This window comes from Terrapene carolina, unplaced genomic scaffold (genome assembly GCF_002925995.2).
Source record: "Terrapene carolina triunguis isolate 2854851 unplaced genomic scaffold, T_m_triunguis-2.0 Scaffold35022, whole genome shotgun sequence".
Lineage (NCBI taxonomy): Eukaryota > Metazoa > Chordata > Testudines > Emydidae > Terrapene > Terrapene triunguis.
Window position 1 is genome coordinate 5,329,909 of NW_020699373.1, and position 19,889 is coordinate 5,349,797.

The 19,889-nt window shown below is 45.5% G+C and overlaps 1 protein-coding gene across 2 annotated transcripts in view; it reads right to left on the minus strand.

Moving 5' to 3' along the window:
- Window positions 1-2,582: 2,582 nt before the first annotated feature.
- The window catches only part of LOC112116002 (MOB kinase activator 3B), a 161,474-nt gene continuing 144,167 nt past the window's right edge, over window positions 2,583-19,889 (minus strand). For both annotated transcript variants that reach the window (XM_024213263.2, XM_024213262.3), the window contains exon 4: window positions 2,583-3,097. In XM_024213263.2, the coding sequence (XP_024069031.1) occupies window positions 3,068-3,097 (30 nt within the window). In that variant the 3' untranslated portion in view covers window positions 2,583-3,067. The remainder of the gene's footprint in view (window positions 3,098-19,889) is intronic.

The following is a 19,889-nucleotide window of genomic DNA, read 5'->3' on the forward strand; positions in this document are numbered from 1 at the left end:
CCATGCCACATTGTTTGAGGCACCCAGGCCAGTGCTGAATTAAACACTTATACGATCTGCAGAAAGATATAGCGGACTCTTGTTGGGAAATAATCTGCCAAGTCAAACCCCAGAAATGACAGGTACATCCAAAATGGTTGTGCAATAACATACATTTCATTATTTCCTAGCATTGTTAGCTTTAGGGATGAAGGTTTGCATGGATTTTTTTGTAATAATCAACTTACTTGGGCTGCTGTGAGATGCCCATTTCATAATTGCGCGTTGGGCCAAAATGTGCTTAGCCTTGCGCATGAGAACAAAGAGGAGGGAACTCAAAGAGCCGTTCCTTACCTCCTGTACGGGGGTCAGGCACGATCCGGTCCTGGTGTTCCCTCAGCACAAGGATAAGACTAGTATTAGCAGCAGCAGGACAGTGCCCAAACAGAATGGGCCAAGTGTGGGTCTATGTCTGCATCCCTTTTCTGCATGGGCCAGTGTAGGCAGCAAGCGCACACTACACCTTTCAATGGCTGGTGCCGCTCCTGTTTTGCAATGGACTCTCCTAGTGCCACCCAATAGGAATTCTGGCTGAGACAGCCAGGATGTCTCTGGGGTCTCTCTCTGCTGCAGAATCTATAACAGCCATTAGGGAGAGCACAATAGTTATTAAACTGAACTGGGACCTAATTTAAAAACAAAAAAACCATTAAAAAACAGTTTTTCAAATTCGGTGAAATTATCACTATCACAAAAAAGTTAATCAAAACAACAGGGAACAAATTCCTGCACATTTTAGAATTGCACTATGTTAATTAGACCCAGACAGTATATAGTAAGTGGCTTTAGTGAAAGGTAGAATAAAAATGACTTTGTAGATAAAATATTAGGCTTTTCAATTTTATCTAGTCACGGTTTGATTTTCTGCCTAAAGATTCCACAGATTCACATCTTCTTTATATAAACTTTCATTGCATATGGCAAAGCTGTGGAAATATTGGTAGTGAACCGCCATTTGTCTTAACCCTTCGAAATGCTAGAAATTAGCAATACAGGATATGCCACACCAGACCAGCAGTTCTGTCTGTGACGGTGGCTAGAATTAGATGCTTCCAAGGAAGGTACAAGAAATCATGTGATGGATAATTATTAATATTCTCTCTAACCAGATAACTATTTTTTAAAACAATCCTACTAAGCTCTTGGCCTCAGTGATATCTTGTGGCAATGAGTTCCACAATTACGCAGTGGGTAAGCACCAGCCAAATGAATGTTAAGAAGATCATGTGTAACATAGTCCCTGTAGTGCATTCAAGAAGTAGCTTGATTGCAAAAGAGCAATGAAAGAGGAAGGAGTCCTTTAGTTCAATGTAACAAACTGAAAGTTGAACATTCCTTGAAGGCAAGGGTTAACGCTATTTGCATAATTCTAAAGATATGGAAAAACTTCCAACTTAGCAACACTGAATTTTCATAGCTCAAACCCTTTGTCCCCGCATATATGTGATCATTGACTTCTGCACCTCTGCTGCAGAGCCTATTAAATCAAGCAGGGGAATAAGACATTATCATTATGTGCAACAATATAAGCTCAGATGTTTGTTGTTATTCTTTCGTGTCTGCTATATTTCAGACTATCATATATCATCACTAGTACTCCATCACTGGATACTCTATGAAGTTTGCTTCCAATACTACCTCAGAAGAAGCAGAGACTGTTAAAATCACTTTGGTGGGAATAGATGCTTAGGGGCAGCAGGAATCAGCACATGATCTGAAAGAATCATCTTTATTATTGAACAAAAGGTCCATGCCAAATTCCTTAGAAGGCACGGAATATATGGGACTATTCTGTATATTTTCCACTTGTTAAAATGTGTCTCTAGAGACCTTCTCTCAGTAAATACTATTACAAATATTTCTAATGGGCCCATCACCATGGCACCAGGCACACTGTACATAAGTTAATGAGTTTACGATGAATACCTTAGGCCAGATGTTGAGGTCACTGATTTAAATTAGACTGTATACTGGGAACTGTTATCCTATATGTTTGTAGTGTGGAAGACAGCCTGTCTTATTAGACAGTATTTACATGCAATGCAGTCATGCATTAGGGTTTTGACCTCACCTTCTCCCAAATAGTCTTCGTTAATTTACAACCCCTTTTCCCCCACAAACGGAATATCCTCACCTTGAAAAGAATGAGGTGGGGGAGAAAAAGAAACCGGACAGAGCTAAAATTACATGCATGCACCAAACCTCTGTGGTCACCGGTACACAGGGCATTTCGTTCAACTCTAATTACCACCACCCTTCTTTGTACACATACTGGGCCAGACTGTGCTGTCAGTCACACTGGTGTAACTCCAGGGCGACTCCACTGAACTCACTGACGTTACTCTGGGTTTACATTGATGGAGCCGAGATCAGAATCTGGCCCATCGTCACCTAACTGAGAACCGAAGCAAGAAAACAAGCAAAGTACACACTGCCAGATCTGCTGGGGAAAGCAGCTGTGTTCCTATGGACGTTGAGGCTCAGTGGCATTTTGGAATATTTACCCACAAACCTTGGCTGGCGTCTAAAGTCCTATGCAGACATGGAAGGCTCCACCTGAAAATCTTGCTGAAGTTCCAGAATTCTTAATATTGTGCTGAACTTGGAAAACAAAGTACACAAAATCAAAGTATACAAAATCTTTTCAACTAACAACACAGGTTCATTTCAAAATTACAAATATACAGGCCAGCCTAAAAACCTGAGTTCCAGGAAAGCTTGAACAGCAGGAACATGGAACGTCACTGTGACTGAAGAATTCCTCCTCAATAATTCAGGAACCAGAAAAAAATTCCAAGACAATTCTTTCTCACTTGGTAATCCACATCATTCAGAGGAGGCTCCTAGCAGCATTTTCAGGGTTAAGAGCACACACAATGTTGAGAAGCATCTGTGAAAGTAACCTTCTGTCCTTGACTTTCCCACCCGTGGGAATTAACAGGCAGGTTCAGCCCAGGAGGTCTCTCATGACCTCTAGCTTTGCAATAAGGATGAAACTGGATTTCTCTTCTGTTCGACGGGTGGCTCTTTAGTGACACATCCTGGTTGTCATCTCTTTCTGTAAAACAAAAGAGGGAATTAAAAATCAAAAGGTCACTGGCTTTACAATATGCTCACAGCTGCCGCGCATTTATTATCTGCACATTTCACCACACCACAAACAGCAGTGTAGCTTCATATGTCACGTGTCTGTGCTATTCTTTGTTATCTTCAAGGACAGTGCATGTAATTGGCAATTAGCATACAATCTTTTATCATTTCTGACATTTTTAATACTATCCTAATTCCCTAACTATGCCAGCTAAATGGCACTGTGTCCTACATAAAGGAGATAAATCACCTGCAAAAGTTCTCTTCGGCTATCACGCTGGAAGCATTTTAAGTTAAAGTAAGAAATGGAATTCCAATTTGTCACTGAACTCGAAGGCAAGAGGAATAATCCTCAATTCTGAAATATAAAGGTAAATATTCTAGCTAGTTACACACACAGAGACACAAATGTTAGATCTTCTCTAGATTTAGGCCAGAGCAGCCGAGTTTGGATTCAGAATTGGATCTGGGAAATTTCCCAAACTTCAGCAGCGTTCTGATGTGGGATTTGGTTCAGTCCATTATAGAGGTGGATCCAAGCCATGAAGTTTGGATCTGGACTTTAATGGTATTCTGGTACATGGTTGTGGTGTGGAAATACCTCTAATTGTATTCCATATATCAGAAGAAGAATATTTTACATTTAGATGGCACCTTTCCTCCTGAAGGACCACAGAGCATCAGTCCTATCCTGCAAACTCTTGCTACCAGGCATAGCTATTACTACTACGAATAGTCTCATTGACTTCAACATACTAACATCTATGCAGTGTGCTGCAAGGACATGGACTATAGTGGGGTTACTACTCATGACAGTAAGTACTAAGTAATGTTTGCAAGGTGAGGCTCTACCGAGGGCCAGCACTAGTGAAATGCAGCTAGGTGGAGGGTGGCAGTCAACTGATATAACAAAGTACAGTGAGAGGAAAATTATGGTGAAAGACAAACTATTACCCATTAAAATTGTTGCAGGATCTGCAGCGTCAATACAGAGCACACAGGATCTCAGATTATAAGGTTGCATCCAAAAAAAGATTCCACGTGTGATCACAGGTATTTTTTTATTATACAGCTAAATCATAGTACATCCATTAATAAAGGAACTGTATGGTCCTCAACTAATCTACCTCTGAAATACCAAGGACTGAGCTAACACTACTTAGATCTGAACTCGAGTGGCCAGAGAAGCCAGCTGTTCCAAAGCTGAGGCTCATATCACTAGCTATCCACACTGGCCAGCAGTTTTTAATGACTCACGCTAGGATTGGTTTATACATATGTAACTAGGGATCGAAGTGTTCATGCGTGCTAAAGTATATTGTGCAATGCATAGATACATACTCAAGAATATAAATTAATTCTACATAGGATTAAATAACACTGCTGAAATGTAAATGTAACATCTCACTCGCAACCATGTCAATTTAACACCTGATTGGGGAAGTGGATAGCATAGGGTTTGGAAATGAATTATGGCGTCTCTTCTCCAGAGCACTGCTTCATATCCAGCCCACTTTGGTAGCACCCACTAACACGTGACCACTCTTTGGGGCTTATCTGAAAGGAGTTTGGTAGAATCAGTTCAATTCCTAGAAGGCCGGATTCATATCACAACTAGCAGTGTTAGCAAAAAGGCCAAGGATTAACTAGATTTGGAAATTAAGTTGCCCTCTCAGCCCTAACAGGACTTTCTTTGGCTCAGGGCTGAGGCACATTGGTATAGTCACTGCCTGCGTGTACCTAGTCTCTGGATAAGTAGCAGACTGTAATCTATCACTATAGCACCTTTCAAAGCACGCATTAAATTCACTTAATAAAACTGGACCTTGTTACACCGGCAACTGCTTGTTTGGATCAGGGACACTAGCCCTTAATTTGCATGGGCGGCTTTTGGTATTTAAATGATATCTAAGGGATACGTCTTCTATGTCTTCCTGCAGAGTGGAACCAGCACCCTTCTGAGGTAGGGAGTTCCAGAGCTGTGAAATGTTCCACCTTCCTCCTCAAACACATCAAGCTCCTTGGAAATGTGGCTGAGCTGTGTTTCCAAGGGTTAGCAGGAGCTAGGGGAGCAGCACAGCGGAGCCAAGAGATATTCAAGCAGATGCCATGTAGATGACTCTAATCATAGAATCACAGACTATCAGGGTTGGAAGGGACCTCAGGAGGTCATCTAGTCCAACCCCCTGCTCAAAGCAGGACCAATCCCCAGACAGATTTTTACCCCAGTTCCCTAAATGGCCCCCTTAAGGATTGAACTCTCAACCCTGGGTTTAGCAGGCCAATGCTCAAGCCACTGAGCTATCCCTCCCCCCAATGTAAAGAAACTGAAATGTAAATAAAGGTCATCCAATCCACTGTTGGGAACCTGTGCTGAATATAGTGATATTTCTATATGTATAAGCTAAATTTATGGCACAGCAACTCTGCTAAGGGACCCCACAATCTAAAGATTTTAGCTTGAGAACCTTCTTCTATGGTGGAATTTTCTTTATTCTTTACTTCCCTCTATAAAAACGACTCAGCTGAGGAGTCACCACCACAATGAGAAACCTGGGGATCCATGTTCAGAAGGCTCCTCCACACATGGATTGAGGGGACGTGATCATATCTATTGTTTTTATTCATGTCCAACTCTCAATCAGCAAATACACATCAAATTAAAATTCGGGCGTGTAGACAAGAGATTATTTACATCAGCCTCTTAAATCCATCCATTGTCTGGAAAATGTAAATTGCATTAAAACAAAATAAAGCTTCTTATGAGTTCCTAAAATTCACCTTATTTTATCATTTGTTTAATAACATTAACATGCTGATTACTTCCCAAAATAAAGGGTTTCCTGGCAATCCTGTAACTGAAAATTTATCTTGTACTTTATAACTCATTCCTTCAGGATGCTTCTTTGTTCTATAGCACTGCACAGATTTTATGCCTTCCACATCTGTAATCAGCTTCTACATCAGCTTGTTTCGGAATTTCTATAGCATCCGATATGTTGCTCTGAATCAAAATGTTGGATGATCAAAGTAACAGTACAGAAGCTGGTCCAATAAAAGATATTACCTCACCCATCTTTCGTCTCTAATATCCTGGGACCAACCCAGCTACAACTACACTGCATACAATATGGAATGCTGTCATTGAAGGCTGCTTTAAAGCAAATCCTAAGAATGGAGTAAGCTGCTTTGCTATCGATATTTAAGAGGTGGTTAAAAAAACAGGATGAATGTTTCATGAATATTTTCATGAAAAAAAAAACTGCAAATTTTTCAACTACCTCTAATCCACAGGTTTTTCCTCCAGAACAATGAAAACTAAAAAGCCACATTCAATACAAGTCACTACACAGCTGTTTGCTTTCTCGTACACAAGTGTGATCCCTGTAATCTTACTATATTGGAAGGTCAACAGAAATTTCTACCAGCAGACACACAAACAATCATAAGTAATTTATAGCATATTAATATCATGCTCTCTTGCTGCACATTGTTTCCTGGAAGAACAGATTTTAGGACCTGAGGGGAATTCTGCAGCATCAATTTTTATGTTTTTTAAAGGATCACAAAGCACCAATTCTTGGTGGGGACAGTCAAAAGTTGTTGAAAATACCGATCAGCTTTTCTAACCTTCAGAAGTCTACTAGGAAGAGCCATCAGAGTTCAGAATACTCGATTTTTCCAGACAACGCTGTTAAAAGAATGAATGGACATTCAAGTGCCTCAGTGCTGCTACAGGCCCTTCCAGGCCACTTTGCATTCTGAGTCATCTCCACTGAGTGGAGCCAAACACACTGATATTAAACTAGCAGAGTAAATTCTAGAACTTAGTTTTTCCAATTGTATAACATCATCCTCTGAAAATTTTCCACATTCAGAAATTCACCCACACGCACTCAGGAAAAACAGACTATTGAACAACTTCTTAGCAGCTTATTGCTGCAATGTCAATGTCTTCATCCTGGCTTCAGCCAGCCCTGGTGGTGTTTACCCCGTCAGCAAACTGTTGATGCTTGCTGAAGCAGTGTTAATAGCTGCAGATGCTTAATTTATGTATTTGGAGCCTAGATACCAGAGCGATGGGCTCTCTGTAAGTCTGATACACGGACAGGCAGACACCCCTCCTTCTGCCGCTGCTTCCACACAGCTACTAGAGGAGTCAGCCAACAGTTTATGTTTTTTAGGAAGACAAGAAAATAGTTTTGCAGAAGCAGAGAATTGGTGTCAGTAAATCTGCCCATTTTGCAGGATCAGAGGGAGGCAAACTCTTCCTGCCCAGATCAGTAATGAGCAGAAAAAGCAACAATTTGAAACTCAAATTTCCTGTTCCCTACTCAAGAAAAACCAGAGCTCAGATAGTGAGGGGATCATTAGAAACAGCTCAACAGGCAGCAAGGAGATCCTATAAGATATGGAGTTTATGCACACTGCGTCTACTGAAGGTTTTTAAAACACTCCCCACGTTAATGCCTGAAAGGCAGCATTTGCAAAGCACAACTGTGAATGCTTCATCTCTAAAGTATTCATGGAGTGTAAGTCTGCATTACAAGGTCTCAGGTTTTTGCTGAGGCAGAATTTTTCCTCTATGTTAATGAAAAAAATATCTCATCTTGTATCATAAAATATGTACGGTTTTGTCTGGCTGCATAATTAGTTTCATGGTCCCATCCATCCTGTGCCTTTCCTCCATCCTCCACTTGGCTGTGTTGCTGCAAGCTGCTCTGCAGTTCCATCCTTGCCTTCACACTCCTATTTAAATGGCCTTCTGTTCCAACACCTGTTTGGCTTTGGTGTTGGAAATGTTTGTGGGAGTCAGAGATTCAGAAAGCGACACTCAGGCTGACAATATCACCATTGCTGAAGCAGAGAAGAAGCCGTTTCTAAATGGATACACACTGTTCCCAGGAAGTTAACAACAGAGAAACGGTCAAAGAGACAAGCAGGGCTAAATTCCATCCTATGCATAGGTACAGGTTCTATTGACCTCAACTGACCTCGGAGTGATGTCAACAAATTGAAGATACAGATTATTTTCTTTAGAGGGGAGAGTGTGAAAAGTGTGTGTGTGTGTGTGTGTGTGTGTTTGTTGTTTCCCTTAACGGAAATTTACAATAGGGAAGAAAAATAACCAGGAAATGGTTTCTAGAATAGCAATAGAAATTATTATAAAGGCGGCAAAATATGTTATCGTCAGTCACGTTTTTGATGGGACGTTTTTTGGGAGGAAGGGCTGCACGAAAGGAATGTGACTAGAGATGACTTCTTGTAGGAGCAAATGTGGAGTATTCCATTATAAAATGTGGAAACAATTAAAGCTTTTTGTTTTTGGTCCTTTCCAAAGCAGTCAGCTTTTTCTTGTCAAATTCACAGCACTGTCTTCAAAAAAAGCAAAATGATTATCCTTCCTTCAAATATTTTAACACAGTGGTTTTAAATCTTTATTCATTTATGCACACATTCAAAATTTCGAATGGCAGTGCAGACGCCTTTGGAAATCTTAGACATAATCTGCGAACCCCCAGGGGTCTGCGGACCACAGGCTGGAAGCCACAGTCCTAGGGAAACGGCAATCTTTTGCAGACTCCTTAAACATAGATTGCGGACTCCCAGGGGTCCGCGACCACAGATTATAAACCACAATAAACAGTCTCACCAACTCTGGTAGGCACTAAGAAATATAAAGCCAAAGCCCGGTTCCATTTAGGTCAATGCAAAAATCCCACCTAAGTGGAGGACATTATGCCTCTATAATCTCAATGATGCATGGAAAACTTACACAGGAAGTTGCCATTAACACAAATTGGAGTCTAAATCCTCCCACGCTCTGATGGGAGAATAAACTCCATAGTCTTCATAGTACAGTGATTATCTAGAAACGTAGTGTTCATTTTAGCTGGGGGACAAGAGTTGGGGGACATTCTAGACAAGTAAAACCTATCATAGACAATGAGGGTATAAGGGGAAGGAAGCCCAACAGTGAAGAGAGTCAATTTGCTGGCTAAGGACTTCTAAGGAACAATAACACAGGAATTTGCTGACTCTGGTCTGTGGTGCTATGATCTTGAGCCCCAGGTGGGAATTAATCGGTACACAGATAGACTAGACAGACAAATTAGAGTCAGGTAGACAGAGGAATAGAAAGTGAAAGATTAAAACCAATTTTAAAATATATTAAAGCTTATTCCTGTGCCAAATAAATGCTCCCACCGCCTACTTAGTGGGGACAGTTAGTAATGAAGTCTGGACTTAAATAAATTTTTGTTTTGGTTTTGCAGTTCCCCTTGAACAGCAATTAGAAGCAGTGATAGAGTATTGCCTTGCAATCACTGTGTGGCCAATGCATCAAGAATTGTTGCTGCCCATGGTGTTGGATTATATAATTAACTCAACAGCTGATGGCAGAAATGATTGGTGTTGTTTAAAGATGCCATGCAGAGCAAAAAGAGAAATTGATTCAAGAACAGATTTACTTGCCGAATATGCCCAGGGACCAGGCTGTTGGGGCATTTAAACTGAACTAATTTGTAACTAACTTTAAAAAAAATCCTTTATTCTGCCCTGTCAAATCATTTTGGCACTTCTTGGTTTGCTGGGGTCATCCCAGAATGCAATTTCACAAACACCAGAAGTCTCACTGCAGTCCTTGGTTTTGTGTTGTCACAGAACGATGCATTATGGGATATTTTTCAGGAAATACCAAAATGATTTCCCAGACGGAACACACACGTTTCTAAAAAGTTAATTCATCTTTATCTCTCTAATGAATGCTTTCTCCTCCCTCCAACATTAAGCACATGCATCTAGACTTAACTCAATTTTTATTTTTGCTTCTCAGTTCACCTGTAAAGAAAGCAAAAAACCCAAAGAAAAATTGAGCAGTTTACTGAGTCTGTGAGGACGTCAAGAGCTTCCAGCATTTCTAAAGGGTAAATTCACTTTGGGGAAATTCCAGAGCAGCCTGAACAGAGTTACTCCAGGGAACAACATGGTCCCACCAATTGGCTCGGCTGTCCCAGTAAATAATCTTGTTCTCCAAAGGAAACTCTGTTTCTATCCTCACATGAATCAAATGTAGAGTGTGCAAAACATCAGGAATGATAATTGAGATCTTAGCTCAATCTGGGTACTTGATGGAGGCATAGATCTATGTTTCTGCCTTAGAAGGGAGCTAACAGGAAACTAGACTAAGTGTCAGGATGATTAAAAAAAGATGGCAAATGCTATAAAATCTCACAGGAAAAACAATTAAAAAATAATCCCCTTCAGAAATACTGGGACTCCTGCAGAGATTCAAAACCTCATTCACTCCCCCTGTAATTTCACAATCATGTCAGACCCAGGGTGTCTACTGACAAGCACCAGCACAGAGTTGGCTTGGCCACGTTTTCCCCTTACATGATGCTACAGCTGCTAGTTAAATCATGGGGGCAAACTGCTCCTCTTCACCATCCTTTGAAAACTGCCCTGGCTCTGGAAAGAACAGTAAGAGACAATTATGGCTGTCCCAGCATAGGAGTACTACTGAGGGAAGGGAGGAAAGGGCACAGGAAAAAATGGTTACTCACCTTCTCGTAACTGTTTGAGATGTGTTGTTCATGTCCATTCCAATCAGGTGTGTACGGGCTTATGTGCATGGTAGCCAGATTTTCCCATAGCAGCATCCATCGGGTCGGTCTGGGTGCCCACGGAGTCGCGCTCAATATAGAGCCCTGTCGACCCGCCCCACTCAATATAGAGCCCTGTCGACCCGGCTACTCCGACAGAGGGGTAGGATGGTGGGTATTGGAATGGACATGAATAACATCTTGAAGAACAGTTACGAGAAGGTGAGTAACCGTTTTTTCTTCTTCGAGTGCTTGTTCATGTCCATTCCAATCAGGTGACTCATAAGCCCAAGTTCAGGAGGTGGGGTTGGAGTCATCCACTGATTGGAGCATCGCTCTGGCTTGCCGGGTGATTGCATAGTGCATGGCGAAAGTGTGGATGGAGGACCATGTCACCGCCCTGCAGTTTTCCTGGGTGGGAACCTGAGTCAGGACCGCTGTTGAGGAAGCCTGTGCCCTGGTGGAGTGCGCAGTGATCAAAGCAACAGGCACCTCTGCCAGGTTGTAGCACTCCTGGATGCAGCATGTGATCCACAACGAAATCCATTGAGAAGAGACAGGAAGACCTTTCATTCTGTCCGCCACGAATAACTGGACCAAGTTTCGGAACTGTTTCATTCTCTCGATGTAGAAGGTTAGCGCTCTGCAGACATCCAGAGAGTGCAGCCTCTGCTCCCTGCCGCTGGAGTGTTGGCGAACAGGTCTATCTGGGGAAAACCCCACTGATGGAAGACTGAGTTCATGACATCCAGGTGACGGGACCACTTGCGGCCGTGGAACGACATGCTGAGATGGTCCGCCAACTCGTTCTGTATCCCAGGGAGGTACGATGCTTGCAGGTGTATCGCGTGCTCTACACAGAAGTCCCACAGCATGAGGGCTTCCTAACACACGTGGTGTTGTCTGTCAGGACTGATACACATCTCTCTGCTAGGTGGGCTCGGAAAGTTTGGCATGCCAAGCGCACCGCTCTCAGTTCTTTGACGTTGATGTGTACAGCGAGATCCACCTGAGACCTGAGGCCTTGTGTTCTGAGGTCTCCCAAATGTGCCCCCCAGTCCAAGTCTGATGCATCTGTCACTAGTGAGAGGGATGGCTGGGGGCTGGTGAAAGGGACCACTGCAAATACTACCTATGGGTCGAGCCTCCATAGGAGAGAGTCGAGTACCGGGCGAGGCAGGGTTACAATCCTGTCCAAACTGTCCCGGGCTGGCCGATATACTGACGTCAGCCACATTGACGCCAGCCATGACTGAAGATGTCAAAGTCTGAGTCTGGCATGCTGTACCACGTAGGTACAAGCTGCCATGTGTCCTAGAAGTTTCAGGCAGTTCCGTGCTGAGGTGGTGGGGAACTGTCGGAGACCTCAAATAATGTTGCCCAGGGCTCGAAATCTCGCTTCGGGAAGGAATGCCCTGGTCTGTGTCGAGTCCAGTACCGCCCCTACAAATTCTATCCTCTGAACCGGGGACAGCGTTGATTTCCCCTCGTTCAGTAGCAGGCCCAGTTCACCGAAAGAAGCTCTTATGAAGGCGACCTGCATCTCTACTTCAGTCTTGGATTGGCCCTTGATCAGCCAGTCGTCGAGGTACGGGAACACCTGTACCTGCCGTTTGCACAGGAACGCGGCCATGACTGCCATGCACTTGGTGAATACTCGAGGTGCCGCTGACAGGCCGAACAGGAGGACTGTGAACTGGCAGTGGGTGTTGTTCACCACAAACCTGAGGTATTTTCTGTGGAACTGAGTTATTGTTATGTGAAAGTACGCGTCCTTCAAGTCGAGGGTGGCATACCAATCTCCTGGATGCAATGAAGGGATGATGGACCAAAGAGACCACACGGAAATTGAGCTTCTTCATGAACCTGTTGAGTTCTTGCAGGTCAAGGATGGGCCTTAACCCACCTTTGGCTTTCGGTATTAGGAAATACCAAGAATAAAAACCATTGCCCTTCTGCTCCTAAGGAACCTCTTCCACTGTCCCTAGCAAAAGGAGTGAGTGCACCTCCTGAATAAGGAGTTGCTCATGAGAGGGGTCCCTGAAGAGCGACGGGGAAAGGGGAGTGGAAGGGCACAGAATTGGATGGAATATCCCCTCTCTACGGTGTGGCGCACCCAGTGGTCCGAAGTGATATGGGACCGAGCACGGCAGAAAGGGGATAGTCGGGATGAAAAGGTAAGGCAGGATAGATCCAGTTTTTGTTCTGCGCCATCCTCGACCGCACCTTCAAAAGGCCTGTTTCGGGCCGGAAGGTGGCTTGGATTGGCCAGAGCCCTGGTCTGATGACGGGTGTGGCCTTTTCCTGCCACTCCTGTTCCTTCTCCGGGAACTGTCCTGACGGTTCTGCTGGTAGAAGCGCGGGGGAGGTTACGGTCTAAAATGCTTCCACCACGTAGCGGGAGTATGGAGGCCCAATGATTGGAGAGTGGCTTTTGAGTCCTCTAGGCTATGCAGCCTTTTGTCTGTTTTCTCAGAAAAGAGAGCCCAGCCCTCGAATGGGAGATCCAGGATAGTAGTTGGACCTCACACAGCAGGCCTGAGACCTGGAGCCAGGAGCCCCTTCTCAGGGCTATGCCCACAGCCATCACGCAGGTAGCCGCACCCACTCCATCCAGTGCGGCTTGTCGCAAAGCTCACGAAATGAACTTCCCTGCCTTCACCGGAGCCGAAAACTCGTCGCAGGAGTCCTGAGGCATCATCTCTGCAAAATTCACCACTGTCCCGCATATGTTGTAGCACAGGGGCTACGAACAGGGGCTGCTAACAGGGAGTTTCGCAAGGGAGTTCTCCAGGTGAAGGAGGAGCAATACAGCACCCTTGGGGTAAGTGACTGTCTGTAGTGTGTGTTTGTTTGTGTTTGGGGGTTACTTGCTGTGTGCTGAGCTTGTGTTTGTCAGTCTGTTTGGTTGTTTGAAGGACCGTGTGCTTTGGCTGGCAGTTGGAAGCTGTGAGCTTCAAAGGAAGGTCTGAAAGCTGAAGCCTCTGGTAATTGGCTGAGCCTTAATCAGTGGGCGGGGCATTCACACAGGCCAGGGCTTTATAAAGCAGCGCACAAGCAACGAGGGAGCTTTTGCGACCGGGGCTACTAACAGGGAGTTTCACAAGGGAGTTTGGGAAGGGAACGGGGGTCCCTTGCCGGTTCTAGCTGTTTCCCTTTATTCCCCTTAAAACCTATAAATCAAACTACATTCAAAACTTCTTGCTTAAACAACCCTTTCAGCGGACAGGGGGCTGCAGATGGGAGTCTGACAGAGGGAGGCTTACGATGGTTAGGAAGACCCGCAACACCTGTGCCAGCACTGCTTCTGTCTCCTTCACCTGCACCTGTAGCCAGACAGAGCGCCTGAGCATGGATGCTTCTACCCAGATCCTGGTGTGGTTTTGCAGAGACTGTAACTTGCAATTTTCACTTACTGATATCCAGGCTGGGGGGACTATCCAATGTGAAAGGTGCCTGCTGGTGGAATCTCTCAGGCAGCAGGTGGGAGAGCTACAGGAGGAGGTGGCTAGGTTGAGGAGCATCCGAATCCACGAGCAATTCCTGGACAGTGTCCATGTGGAGACAGCTGAGATAGCTGTCCCAGTACACAGGACTGCTGATACACCACTGGTGGAGGAGGAGATGGTTCAGGGTGGACGCTGGCAGCTGGTTACTTCTGGCAGCAGGCAGTGCTCCACCCCTGCTCCGAACCCTCCCGCCGTGGTAATAGGTAACCGTTATGCTCTTTTTGATACAAGAGAGAAGGAATCACCCCCTACAGTAAAGGAGGAGAAGCCTCGTACCCCTAAGGCTGGGAGGTCTGCTGCCACCACTGCGAATAGGAAACGTAGGGTAGTGGTGGTCGGAGACTCTCTGCTGAGGGGGACGGAGGTGCCCATCTGTCGCCCTGACATTTCATCTCGAGAGGTATGCTGCCTGCCGGGGGCCCGATCCGAAATGTTACGGAGGCATTGTCGAGGATTATCCAGCCCTCTGACTACTACCCCATGCTACTCATCCATGTGGGCACAAATGATACTGCGAGGTGTGAAACTGAGCAGATCAAGAATGACTACAGGGCTCTGGGAGTACGGGTGAAGTAGTTTGGAGCGCAGGTGGTATTCTCTTCGATTCTTCCTGTCAAAGGTAGGGGCCCGGGCAGAGACAGATGCATCATGGAGGTGAATGCCTGGCTGCGAAGATGGTGTCGCCAGGAGGGCTTTGGCTTTCTCGACCACGGGATGCTATTCGAGGAAGGACTGCTAGGCAGAGATGGCATTCACCTTTCAAGGAGGGGAAAGACCCTATTTGGACACAGACTGGCTAACCTAGTGAGGAGGGCTTTAAACTAGGTTCGATGGGGACAGGTGAGCAAAGCCCACAGGTAAGTGGGGAACATGGAGACCAGGGAGATGGGTCGGAAACAAGAGGAAGTGTGGGCTATAATGGCAGAGAGAAAGGAGGGTCAGGGCAAAACTGGGAGGCAAGATCGAACCAGTATCTTAGATGCCTATATACAAATGCAAGAAGTATGGGTAATAAGCAGGAAGAACTGGAAGTACTAATAAATAAATACAACTATGACATTGTTGGCATCACTGAAACTTGGTGGGATAATACACGTGATTGGAATGTTGGTGTGGATGGGTACAGCTTGCTCAGGAAGGAAAGACAGGGGAAAAAGGGAGGAGGTGTTGCCTTATATATTAAAAATGTACACACTTGGACTGAGGTGGAGATGGACATAGGAGACGGAAGTGTTGAGAGTCTCTGGGTTAGGCTAAAAGGGTAAAAAACAAGGGTGATGTCATGCTAGGCGTCTACTACAGGCCACCTAACCAGGTGGAAGAGGTGGATGAGGCTTTTTTTAAACAACTAACAAAATCATCCAAAGCCCAAGATTTGGTGGTGATGGGGGACTTCAACTATCCAGATATATGTTGGGAAAATAACACAGCGGGGCACAGACCATCCAATAAGTTCTTGGACTGCATTGCAGACAACTTTTTATTTCAGAAGGTTGAAAAAGCTACTAGGGGGGAAGCTGTTCTAGACTTGATTTTAACAAATAGGGAGGAACTCATTGAGAATTTGAAAGGAGAAGGCAGCTTGGGTGAAAGTGATCATGAAATCATAGAGTTTGCAATTCTAAGGAAGGGTAGAAGGAAGTACAGCAAAATAGAGACAATGGATTTCAGGAAGGCGGATTTTGGTAAGCTCAGAGAGCTGATAGGTAAGGTCCCATGGGAATCAAGACTGAGGGGAAAAACAACTGAGGAGAGTTGGCAGTTTTTCAAAGGGACACTATTAAGGGCCCAAAAGCGAGCTATTCCGCTGGTTAGGAAAGATAGAAAATGTGGCAAAAGACCACCTTGGCTTAACCACGAGATCTTGCATGATCTAAAAAATAAAAAGGAGTCATATAAAAAATGGAAACTAGGACAGATTACAAAGGATGAATATATGCAAACAACACAGGAATGCAGGGGCAAGATTAGAAAGGCAAAGGCACAAAATGAGCTCAAACTAGCTAAGGGAATAAAGGGGAACAAGAAGACTTTTTATCAATACATTAGAAGCAAGAGGAAGACCAAAGATAGGGTAGGCCCACTGCTTAGTGAAGAGGGAGGAACAGTAACAGGAAACTTGGAAATGGCAGAGATGCTTAATGACTTCTTTGTTTCGGTCTTCACCGAGAAGTCTGAAGGAATGCCTAACATAGTGAATGCTAATGGGAAGGGGGTAGGTTTAGAAGAGAAAATAAAAAAAAACAAGTTAAAAATCACTTAGAAAAGTTAGATGCCTGCAAGTCACCAGGGCCTGATGAAATGCATCCTAGAATACTCAAGGAGCTAATAGAGGAGATATCTGAACCTCTAGCTATTATCTTTGGAAAATCATGGGAGACGGGAGAGATTCCAGAAGACTGGAAAAGGGCAAATATGGTGCCCATCTATAAAAAGGGAAATAAAAACAACCCAGGAAACTACAGACCAGTTAGTTTAACTTCTGTGCCAGGGAAGATAATGGAGCAAGTAATTAAGGAAATCATCTGCAAACACTTGGAAGGTGGTAAGGTGATAGGGAATAGCCAGCATGGATTTGTAAAGAACAAATCGTGTCAAACCAATCTGATAGCTTTCTTTGATAGGATAACGAGTCTTGTGGATAAGGGAGAAGCTGTGGATGTGGTATACCTAGACTTTAGTAAGGCATTTGATACGGTCTCGCATGATATTCTTATCGATAAACTAGGCAAATATAATTTAGATGGGGCTACTATAAGGTGGGTGCATAACTGGCTGGATAACCGTATTCAGAGAGTTGTTATTAATGGTTCCCAATCCTGCTGGAAAGGCATAACGAGTGGGGTTCCGCAGGGGTCTGTTTTGGGACCGGCTCTGTTCAATATCTTCATTAACGACTTAGATATGGGCATAGAAAGTATGCTTATTAAGTTTGCAGATGATACCAAACTGGGAGGGATTGCAACTGCTTTGGAGGATAGGGTCATAATTCAAAATGATCTGGACAAATTGGAGAAATGGTCTGAGGTAAACAGGATGAAGTTTAACAAGGACAAATGCAAAGTGCTCCACTTAGGAAGGAAAAATCAGTTTCACACATACAGAATGGGAAGAGACTGTCTAGGAAGGAGTATGGCAGAAAGGGACCTAGGGGTTATAGTGGACCACAAGCTAAATATGAGTCAACAGTGTGATGCTGTTGCAAAAAAGGCGAACATGATTCTGGGATGTATTAACAGGTGTGTTGTGAGCAAGACACGAAAGGTCATTCTTCCGCTCTACTCTGCGCTGGTTAGACCTCAACTGGAGTATTGTGTCCAGTTCTGGGCGCCGCATTTCAGGAAAGATGTGGAGAAATTGGAGAGGGTCCAGAGAAGAGCAACAAGAATGATTAAAGGTCTTGAGAACATGACCTATGAAGGAAGGCTGAAAGAATTGGGTTTGTTTAGTTTGGAAAAGAGAAGACTGAGAGGGGACATGATAGCAGTTTTCAGGTATCTAAAAGGGTGTCATAAGGAGGAGGGAGAAAACTTGTTCACCTTAGCCTCTAAGGATAGAACAAGAAGCAATGGGCTTAAACTGCGGCAAGGGAGGTTTAGGTTGGACATTAGGAAAAAGTTCCTAACTGTCAGAGTGATTAAACACTGGAATAAATTGCCTAGGGAGGTTGTGGAATCTCCATCTCTGGAGATATTTAAGAGTAGGTTAGATAAATGTCTATCAGGGATGGTCTAGACAGTATTTGGTCCTGCCATGAGGGCAGGGGACTGGACTCGATGACCTCTCGAGGTTCCTTCCAGTCCTAGAATCTAAGATGTGGAGTACCTGCTGATTAGAGATGCGGAGCTGCAATCCATCAGTGGAATAGACCTTTCTCCCATAAAGGTTGAGTCGTTTTGCCTCCCAATTCTTCGAGGAGGGTCCCTCAAAGCCCTGGCGTTCACATTGGTTGGCAGCATCAACCACGAGAGAATCAGGTGGGGGATGGGTTACAAATGCTCACATCCCCTGGACAGCACAAAATAGCGCCTTCTGTTGCACTTAGCCGTAGGGAGCAATGAGGCTGGTGTCTGCCACAAAGGTTTTGTGGTGTCAGAGATGGTCTTTATAAGAGGCAGGGCAAAACATGCAGGTCTGAAAGGGGCAAAGATGTCTACCATTGGATCTGCATCCTCCACTACCTCCTCTGCCTGAATGCCCAGGCCCTGGGCAACCCGCCACAGCAATTGCTGTAGAACCCTGCTGTCCTCCATGGCTGGGGCTGTAGCCGTGCCCACCAGTGCCTCGTCCGGTGAAGAAGAGGAAGAGACCCTCGTAAGGGGTGGCTGCTCCCTTCCTTCGGCACCCAACGGGTCCCGCGGCATCTGGATTTCTTGGGCCGGTGCCGACCCACATGGTGTCGTGCCCCTCGGTGTCGGGACTTCATACACCGATGCCGATGCTGCTGGTGCCGAAAGTGTCATCGGTGCTGAGGTAATCGCAGTTGGTGCCGGGGCCGTGGGCAGTCCTGGAGTCATCAGTGTTGGAGCCATCAGAGCTGAAACAACTGGGGCCGGTGCAGGCCGCGCCGGTGCCATCGGGATGGTGGCGCTGGGTGGCAATGGGGCTACCCCTGATCCTGCCAATGCTGATGGTGCTGGAGGGGGGTACAAACGTGGCCGAGGCCACCGACGTCGCCCTGGAATGTGACCTTGGCTTTGATGCCATTGGGCGGGCCACAGTGCCGGGTAAGGGTGTTGGTCCTGTGTTGACGAGGATCATTTGCTCCTACTCCTACAGGACTGATAGGAGTCCGACTGCGTCGTGTCTGACAAAGAGGACCATGGAGGAGCGGTATTTCTAGGCACTGACCATTGGCGCCGAGGGCTCGGGGACTGGCGCGGCTGCTGGGTCTGTTCCGGTGTCGGGGAGTGGTATGCCGGGGTTGAAGATCGGCGAGGCATCATGGCAGGCTTTCCCCTTGAAGGTGCGCAGGGAGCGGCCGGTGCTGGCAACTTGTCCTGTCTAGGAGGGGAGAACAGTGCCGTGAGATGGAGCAGTTCTTGGGCTACCTCGAACGCCTCTGGAGTCGAAGGAGGTACAGCTCCCGACTCAGCCTCGGTGAACAAGGAGGGTCCTGACTCAACTGGCCTTCCACACAGGGCAGGAGTCGACGTGACCATCAGCAGTGGTGGCGTAGAAGTAGTGTGGCTCAACTTGGGTCTCATAACGGCTGGCTCCTTAGGCCTAGCAGGGGGAGAACGACCCCTCTCTGGCCTCTTCTTCTTCTGCGGCACCTGTGTGTAGCATGTGAGCCGTGAGTGGAGCTGGGACAGTGCCATGAGTCCTTGTCCTTACTCGGCATTGGTGCTCATGACGACGGTGCCGGAGTGTTCCACACCAAGGAACAGGAACTCGGCACAGGGTCCCTCGACCCAGGATTGGACTGGGGCAGAGTGCAGCCTCATTAATAGGACCTTCAGGCGCTGATCTCTATCCTTTAATGTCCTGATGGCACAACGATCCTTCTGATAGCTCTCTCCTAAACACGAAGTGCGAGGATTGCTTCTGGGCATACACTTGCTGCAGGCTTTGAAACCCGGAGACTCCGGCATGCCCCGCTGTCGAGAGAGCGTAGGAGGGGAAACCAAGGGAACTTAATGTAACA